This window comes from Echinops telfairi, unplaced genomic scaffold (genome assembly GCF_000313985.2).
Source record: "Echinops telfairi isolate 266 unplaced genomic scaffold, ASM31398v2 ScPeMD7_1;HRSCAF=3_0, whole genome shotgun sequence".
In the NCBI taxonomy this organism is placed as follows: Eukaryota; Metazoa; Chordata; class Mammalia; order Afrosoricida; family Tenrecidae; genus Echinops; species Echinops telfairi.
This window is the reverse complement of record NW_022103896.1, coordinates 83104312-83114184: the sequence shown is the minus strand read 5'-3', so window position 1 is coordinate 83114184 and position 9873 is coordinate 83104312. Positions and strand designations below refer to the sequence as shown.

The 9873-nt window shown below is 40.7% G+C and overlaps 1 protein-coding gene across 1 annotated transcript in view; it reads left to right on the top strand.

Annotated features, from left to right (window-relative positions):
• Positions 1 to 127: 127 nt before the first annotated feature.
• Positions 128 to 9873, top strand: part of OPRK1 (opioid receptor kappa 1) — a 41381-nt gene continuing 31635 nt past the window's right edge. Inside the window, exon 1 of the mRNA XM_004697554.2 lies at positions 128 to 384. Coding sequence (XP_004697611.1) covers positions 128 to 384 — 257 coding nt within the window. The remainder of the gene's footprint in view (positions 385 to 9873) is intronic.

Sequence of the window (9873 nt, the reverse complement as noted above, 5' to 3'; positions counted from 1 at the left end):
CGCGGCGCCGCTGCCCCCACCCCTGCGCGCGCGGAGAAAGTTTGCGTGGCGTCGCCCAGTCTGGCGGGCACTCCTTCTGTCCCTCTGCTCCGTAGGTGCCGCCCTCCGCCAAGCGCCGCCGGCGACCATGGAGCCCCCGGTGCAGATCTTCCGCGAGGACCCGGTCCCCACTTGTGCGGACAGTGCCTGTCTGCGCCCCAACAGCAGCGGCTGGTTCCCGGGGTGGTCCGAGCCAGCCGGCCCTGGAAATGGCAGCTCGGCGGGCACCACGGAGGAGCCCGCGCAAATCTCTCCGATCATCCCCATCATCATCACGGCCGTCTACTCCGTGGTCTTCGTGGTGGGCTTGGTGGGCAACTCGCTGGTCATGTTCGTGATCATTCGGTGAGCGCCCTTTCCCGAGGGCAGCGGGGCACCAGCTAAGGCTACGGACTAGGTTTTGGCGGGGAGAGAAGGAGATGATTTCCCTGGAGAGCTTTGCGGTGGGGGCCTTCCAGGGGTCACCTGGTGAAACCTAGCAGCTGGAGGCATCCCATCGGTAGGCGTGAAGAGGGACCTTCTGCTCCCAGACCCCTGGTGACCACTGAAGGGACAGAGAAATACCAGGGTGGGGGGGCAACAGAATCAGTTTGATGGTCTCTTGGGGTGGGGGCGGGGGAATGAATCCTTTCGCATGGCCTTTTTGCCTGATTGCCTGGGTCACTTAGAAGTACTTTGCCGTTTGCAAGTATTTCCTAAGATAAGTCTTGGCGCTACTGAATGCTCTGAAAATACTGTGATTATTCAATGGACTATTGAGCATGGTTGCTATTCATGTATGAGCCTTTGTTGCACTAAAAGGGAAGGCTGGAGGAATGGTTAAGTCCTGGGCTACTAATAGAAAGGTCAACTGTTCAAACCCACTGGCTGCTCAATGTGGGAAATATGCTCAATGTGCTTCCAAGATGATAGCCCTATGGAGTAGTTCTACTCCGTCCTTCTCAGCCACTAGGCGTCAGAAAGGACTTGATGGCAATAGGATGGGTCTGACTTGGGTTCTGTGTGTTTGTTTCGTTTTTTAACTACGTCTTATGTTTTCTTTTAAGCATGGTTTGTAGAGGTTTTCAAAACATTTCAGATGATCTTGTGGAATTTTATTGAAGTTAACTTCCAGCAATAAACGCATGCCCATTTTCTGGTTTTGGAATCTAATTACAGGTTGTGGTTATAGATTCTGATTTTAACTTCTTATCTAAAAAACTCAACACGCTCTTTCTTCCCCCATCATAATTTCCTCTATTGTTCATATCTTTATAAAGCAGTAGTGTTTGGAAGAGTATACCATAAACTTAAACATGTTTGAGTGAATAGCTGAAAAAAGATAATATCAGAAAATGACATGCTGCAAAATAGTATTAATGTACAAAGGAGGAATAGAAGCAGGTGGCTTGGTTTCTTTTCTCATGCTGATTTTAGTTTTAAACAGATCATCTATTTATTATGAATTTTAAGAACATTATCTACTTTAGGATGAGTCTTATTCGTAGGAAATCACCATAATAAAAATGTACCTTTCCTTTTTGTGTGTGTGAGATCAGATCTTTCTCTTCCATCTATCTATACTCAGAAATTTAAATATATAATTTAAAACTCGAGTTCATATTTTAGAATGCCTGTTCACCTCTCATTAGTGTTTATAGCTTGGCACCTTGTTTTCCATAATTGCTTGTAGGAATGTTATAGGAACCCTATCAGTGATAATTAAAGGCTGCATAAAGGAAATATTTTAAAGGCAAAGTGTTTGCCTCAGTGGTGATCTCCAGTACAGAAAACCAGGAGAAAATATAACTGTTATTTAAGTTATATTTATAAATACTATGGCATGTGTAGAAGCATTCTTTAAAATAAGTATTCTTAAAAATAACAATATTGGCATAAAAGGAGTGTACTATTAATAAAAACAACTGTTTTTGCTCATATTGTGTTTAGAGGCATGAGTAAAATCATATTGTACCTGATAGAATACCTGACATCTTAAGTTTGAGAAGAGATCCTTGGGCACTTTGCAACTTATTATGTAATCCTGAAGCTGTGATTAAAATATGGATCCTTTTATGTATGGAAATAACTCCTTAGAGGACATTAGACATATTAAAGGAGGGGAAAGTCCATGTGGATTAATAAGGACTTTTTATTGGGGTTCAGTAGCAGACTTATTGCTTGTCATGGGGAAGTCTAAGGTTCCATTACTGGCCAATATACTCACCTCCTGATCAGCCTCCATTCGTCTATGGATAGAAGCTCATGATGTCATGAGGCCAAACAGATTTCAACAGTGTCCAGAATAAAATAGAATAAGAAGAAAGTTCTATGATGTGCATCCAACAAACCAAACAATGAAAACCCTGAGGACACCGTTCTGCCTGGTGTCTTCATGAGTCAGGGACTGACTCAATCTCAGCTAACCATAATATATGAGAGAGATTCAAAAAAGGTCATGGCAAAATGGAATTTTAAATTAATGACATTTCCCCCTGCCCCTCCCCCCCACAAATTTTTGAGACCCCCTGTCATATCCCTCAAAGATATCTAGGATGAAAATTTGCTAGATGGAAATAAATTTGGCTTAGAATAGCAAAGACATTAGAAAAAAGAGTGTGCATAACAGTATCCTTCTGCTTCTCACCACTCTAATACTTGGAGATGGTTAAGTGCTAAGCAAATAGTTCATTTAAAATAGAAGAGTTTGACTACTATTTTTGAATATGAGTGCTTTGAAGTGTTAGTTTAAATCTATAGCTAAGATGGTTAAGGAATACTACAAACTTGTTCAAACTGACAAACAATTGAAAATTAAACCTCAGATGGAAAATTCATGGACTTGGATTTATTGAGAAAGGATTGAAGATTGGAGAGAAGGCAGAGTCTGGAGGCCCTTAGCATGGTTGGCAACACGTGCTAAGACCAGAAAAGGATGCGTGGGATTCAAGTTCAGCTTTTAAAAGTGATGATGGTAAGGCTGCTTTGTAATTGCTGGAAAAGTTGGAAGATCATTTTTGGGAAGGGAGCCACTTTTAAAAAATTATTTTGTCGGGGCCTCATACAACTCTTATCAAGGGCACCATTTTTAAAGTGATATACATGGCAAAGGGCTTTAGCTTAGCCCAATCATAGAATATTCTAGAGAAAGAATTTAAATGCTCGAGTGACTGGGCAAATGAAGATCTGAGATGGTCAACTGCAACCTGAGGAGTAGGGTAAGTCTAGTATTAGGCCTGCCTATTTTGTGTTGTTGTTGCTTTGTTAATCATTTTTTATTGGGCGCTCTTACAGCTCTTAGAACAACCCATACATCAATTGTATCAAGAACATTTGTACATACGTTGCCATCATCATTTCCCAAACATTTTCTTTCTACTTGAGCCCTTGGTGTCAGCTGCTCTTTTCCCCATCCTTCCCCAAACCTCCGACCCTTGTGAACCCTTGATAAATTGTAAGTTAGTATTATTTTAATATCTTACACCATTCCGTATATCTTACACCACTTTCACCCATGTTTCTGTTGTTTGTTCCCCACCTCCCAGGGTTGGGGGGAGGGGAATGGATTATATGTTGATCATTGATCAATTCCCTCTTTCTCCCCTTTCTCCCTCCACCTTCCCCCTACTATCATGGTATTGCTACTCCCTTTACTGTTCCTGAGGAGTTTATCTGTCCTGAGTTCCATGTCTTGAAAGCTCTTATCTGTACTAGTGTACATGCTCCAGTCTAGCTGGATTTTAAGGTAGAACTGGGGTCATGATAGTTGGGGGAAAGGGGAGGAAGCATTAAAGAACTAGAGAAATGTTGTGTGTTTCATTCGTACTATTCTACATCCTGGCTAACTTGTCCTTTCCTGGTGACCCTTCTGTGAAGGGATGTCCAATTGTCTATGGATGGGATTTGGGTCTCCACTCTGATCCCCCTTGTTCACATCAGTATGATTATTTGTTTGGGGTCTTTGATGCCTGATACCTGACCCCATCAACACCTTGTGACCACACAGGCTGGTGTGTTTTTCCATGTGAGCTTTGTTGCTTTCCTGCTAGATGGCTGCTTGTTTAATTTCAAGCCTTTATGATCCCAGATCCTATATGTTCTAATAGCCAGGCACCATCAGCTTTCTTCATTACATTTGCTTATGCACCTCCCTTTTCTTCGGTGATCTTGTCAGGCAGGTGTGCATCACAGAATGCCCGGTTATTAAAACAAAGAGTTTTTGCATTGAGGGCGGGCTTGAGTAGAGGCCCAATGCCCATCTGCTACCTTAATACCTATCATATTAATGTAAGTACCTACATAGACCTATATCCCTATCATTATATATTAATATAGTTACATATATACATGCCTATATTTAAACCTCTATAATGAGGCCTATTTTCGGCCTGCCTTACATATAGCTTTTCCCACATTGGGCACCTAGATTGCTGCCTGTTTTTTCTTGAAGATATTAGCAGTTTTAGGGTTCTCGTTATTTTCAATGTACCGACAGCAACCAAAATATGAAGGAATTATGACCATTATTGCACCACTGCATACTGCCTACTCACACTCAGATCTATACCAGATGCCAGGTCCTCCTCTGACATCTCATAAGTGTATTATCTCACACTCACCACAACCTCCTGCACACATGGAAGCTCGCACTCCTTTAACAAATTAAGTGAGCTTCAGTGAGCATTTATTTTGTGCCAGGCAGGTAAAACTAGCTGCTTCACATGAATTCTTTTATTTCATTTTCACAATGACATGCATATTATTACTATACTCATTTAGCAGGTGAAGAAACAGGCTAAGAGAGTTTCTTTTCTTTTTAAAAAAATCATTTTACTGGGGGCTCATACAACTCTTATCACAATCCATACATCCAGCCATTGTGTCAAGCACATTTGTACATTTGTTGCCTTTATCATTCTCAAAATATCTGCTTTTTACTTGAGCCCTTGATATCAGCTCCTAATTTTTTCCCTCCCTCCCTGCTCTCCTCTCCTTCATGAGCCCTTGATAATTTATGAATTATTATTTTGTCATGTCTTACACTGTCTGACGTCTCCCTTCGCCCACTTTTCTCTCATCCATCCCCCAGGGTGGAGGTTATATGTAGATCCTTGTAATCAGTTCCCCCTTTCCAACCCAGCCCCCTTCCTCCCTCCAGATATCGCCACTCTCACCACTGGTTCTGAAGGGATCATCTGCCCTGGATTCCCTGTGTTTCCAGTTCCTATCTGTACCAGTGAACATCCTCTGGTCTAAGGCTAAGGCAGTTTTAATTAATGGTTATGGCTCTAGTTGGCTAACGAGCGAGTGAGAGTGACACCAGCGGCCTCACCCCAGAGTCTGGGCCTTTAACCACCATGCTATTTCATTTTCCGCTACCCTAACTTTTTGAATTTCCACACTTCTCTGTGGATGCCCTCCATTTTCTTCCATATTGTTCTTCTTTTTGTTTAAAATTTTATTGAGGTATAATTAATATGTCATAAAACTCAATAGTTCAATTATATCAAGAAGGGTTTTGCAATTATCACAATAAACTTTGTAATGTTTTTTAATTAGTTGGGATTTAGTACATATATCATTCCATGTTTCAATCATGTCAAGCAGAATTGTACAATTGCCACCACAATCAGTTTCCATACAATCTTTTTCTACATGGACTTCTTGACACCGTCTCCCTTTTACCCACCCCCACTGTACCCAACTCCACCCAAACCCCTTAATTTACTTGCTGTCCCTATCAGTTCATCAATCCTGGGTTTCATATACCGAAAAATGGAAAAGCATATAAGACAGCTTCAAATATAAACCAAAACTGAAACAAACAAACAATATGGCTTGTATCATTTGAAATTACCCCTGCATTTCCACCCCCTCTCCCCTCCTATGCCCCCAGGTAATCACTAATCCTGTTAATGTCTTTGGAAATCCACCCCTCCAGGTTGGATTTACAAGGGCACACAACAAGCAAGTACCCAGCAAAAATGACCACACAAAAGGCAGAAAGACCTCAATCTAATAGAAAGTAGTGAATATTAAAATTTTATAATAAATTCACATTGGGTCCAGAGGGAAATCAAATGACAAAGTATTACATTCCCAACTATATACAGCTGCTAAAATCCACTTTACAATGCTCTTTTTCTGATGCTAGGATTGTGAACGTTTCTAGTCTATGTGCATTGGGTAATCACCCTGCACTCACTCTATGTAGGGATCTTGTAAATGGATTTAGGACTACTACTATCATCCATAACTTGCCACAAACCAGGTATTTAGAATTTAGGCATTGATACTGTTTCCTCCTCCGGGCTTGATCTCATTATTTACAATCCTTGGTTTGCACAGGCTGGTGCAAGTCTCCATGAGGACTTAGGCCTGGCTTTTAACTTATATGATTGCATATTTTGAGACAAGCTTTTAAGACCCCAGATACTGTTTTTCATAAAAGCTGTGCACCATCTGATTTCTTCACTACATTTGCTAAAGCACCTGTGTCTTCATGAGGGTGAGTGCCAGGCAAGGTCATGCCATACAAACTATTTGGACTAATTGTTCTTACATTGGGCTTGTGGTTAAGTGAGAGCTCAAAATCCATTCATAGAACTATGGTTTCTACCAGTCACTCTTAGAGTCAGCATTTTCATTTTATTGTAGTATGTCATAAATCATCTCCGTGAGGCTTAAGGTAATTATAGTAATAGTAGCATTATTTTAGTCAATGGTAAGCATGTTGAGCAAAATATTTTATAGTGTGTAGGACTTCTGATTACAATCCAATACATGAATTCTTAACTTGTGTCTCTTTGAAACTGGACCCTAGTTACACATGCCGTGAGGGTTGGATATACGGCATTACTTTCAGTAACAGTCATCTATGAAGGCAGAACTATAGCTGAAAGCATACCACGTGCAACATAAAGGCACATAGCATGAGGCCAATAAACGTATGTTGGCTCCAGGCAACATTCATTGGCTACCCTGTCTATTTTCATCTCACCTAAGTTCTGTGCGCCATCATTTCAGCACTTCTCAGGACCGTACCTCCAATTGCTCCACTTTCTTGACCTTCTGCTATTCTCTTCCACCGAAACCTTTACTGTAGCTCCAGTCAGTAATTTCCTTGCCTTATTATCATAGCCAGATTGTGGGATGTTACTAGAGAAGGTCAATTTTAGCTACCCTCATGCAATGTTCTCATCTTCAGCAATATCTGACCGAATATCTGCCTAGACATTTGCCTCTGTCCCTCTGCTCGTTCTCAGGAAGAACCAGATCATTTTCTTATTTCCCATGAGTGCAAATCTGCATGACTTTCAAACGTCTGAACATTTTCTTTTATGAGCAGTTGGTGGTCTTCCTAGCTGGTTCGCTGAGACAATGGGGGTCCCCCTATCCTTCCCTGTCTCTGTTTCATCTCAGAGGAAGACTCTCTTCCCTGTGTCCCATATTTCGAATCCCATTCTGCCTGCTTTTCTGGGGCGTTTTGTGTGTCCATTGCCCCATCTTGTCATTGTATATGCACCCTTTCATTTCTCTCTGACTTATCCCTTCAGCATATGAACATATGTATTTATTATCGTAGACTTCACAACACAATATCCATGAAATCCTCCATTTTTTCTGATTTCTCTTTAGCTAATGTTCTTCCTCATCACCCATCTGTCAGTTTGATATACTCTGATGGATTGTATATTACTATGATTCTGGGAGCTATGCCAATAGTATTTTAAATACTAGCAGGGTCACATGGTGGATAGGATTTAGCAGAGCTTCCAGACTAAGACCAGGAAGAAGAGTCTGGTTATCTACTTCCAAAAATTAGCCATTGAAAAAAATCTATGAATTTTAGCAGGATACTGTTCAATAGAGTGATGGAAGATAAGTCTCGTAGGTTGGAAGATACTCAAAATAAATAGTTGCCTTAATAATGGACTCACACCAAGAATCATGAGGATCAGGCAGGACTTGGCAACATTTCATGTTGTACCTTGGGTTGTCATAACTGGCAACTGCTAACAACGAACCATTCTTTATCACTTCTCTCCTCCATATGAAGTCAATTCTCTTCATCCCTACCAAACTGGTGCTCATTCTTAAACCCATTACACCAGGACCTCCAGCATGGATGTTCCTTTTACAGTGTTGTGACAGGACTGTTTCTTTGATCATTTTAGGCCTTCTACTTCTTAACTCCTATGAGGGATTTGACATGTTACCCATTACTTCCTTCAATTTCCCATTTTCCATTTCTCCTTCTTTCCTAACTCGTCTTACCTTCCAAATTTTGTCTTTAGGTGAAATCCCACGATTTGCTCACAAATGATTGATTTTTTCCCCCTAAGGAATGTGTATCTCCCTAGAACTAAAAATGTTCAGGGTACAGATTTGTCTTTCATTTGACTGGAATTTGAGTCCGTTCTGGACCTGAAGAGTGATTAAAGGCCATAGTTTTAGGGATTCCACCAGTCTTCATCTGACCAGTAAGCCCAAATTTTTATTGCTTTGAGTTCTGTTTCATATTTTTCTCTCTCTGATCTAATTTGATCCCTCACAGTGGCTTCTCTTCAGCACCATCCCATATGGCCTTGGGTTGCTTTCTTGTCTCCCTTAAAAAATAGTTTTCATTTTTAAAAGTTACTTATTATTTAATTAATTAATTTTACATTTTATTGGCACATAATTCATAAATCATACAATTCAGTAGTTCAACCATATCAAGAAGAGTTGTACAATTATTACCACAATCAGTTTTAGAATGTTTCTTTCTTTCTTGCACTCATTGTTAGCTCCCCATTTCCCCCCAGTCTCCGCTGCCATAACCCTAAGAAATCACTAATTCAGTTACTGCCTTCATAGATTTACTTATTCTGGATTTCATATACAGAAATACATACCAACAACTACAACAACAGCAGAAAACTAGTAACAATAACAAAGTAAAACAGAAAAGCCTCAGTCCCCAAGAAGCAGAACACATCAAAAAACAGAACAACTCTAAAATGGGTCAAACGGGAGAGCAAATGATAAGGTGTTAAATTTTAACCTGACTCTATCTGCCATAATCCACGTTCTAATGCCCTCGGCAAGATAGCCAGGCTAGTCACACTCCTGGTCTGTGGTCAAAGGGGACTCACTGGAAGCTTCATCTGTGTGTGGACCCTCTAAGTGGGTTTAAGGATTCCAATGTCATCCATACCTTCTGCAAACCAGCTGTCCACAATTCAAGCTCTGACATCATTCCTTTCTTTGGATTTGGATTACTTTATTTACAATCTTTGGATCACACAGGCTGGTGTGTTTCTTCAATGTGGGTTTAGTGAATGTCTCACTTAGATGGCTGCTTGTTTGAAGGCGAGTCTTTAAGACTCCAGATGTTATTCTTTCTCATTGCCAGGCACCATCAAGTTCCTTTGCTAAATTTTGCTGTACCACCCATATCTTCTGGGATCTCTTCATGAGGGTGCATATCAAGCAGGGCCATGTAGTAAGAACTAATTATTCTAAGATTGGGACTAGGATTAAGTGAGAGCCCAAGTGCCATTCATATATTTATTGTTTATAGAGACATCTTTGTCATTTTATGTCATCTCCATGGAACGTAAAGTCATTCTGTTGATATTGTCTTTAATTTATCCCATGTTAATGCATTTAAAACACACTTGAGAATAAGAAATTTTAACTAGTGTAGGCGGGCTGCAAATCTCAATACGTGGATTGCTGACTTCTACAGATTAAATCCTTACGTGACTAGGCACTATACACCAGCCTATGCGACCACGAGGTGTTGAAGGGATCAGGTATAAGGCATCATCAGAACAAAAAATCTTACCATAGTGAATGATGGGGGGAGTG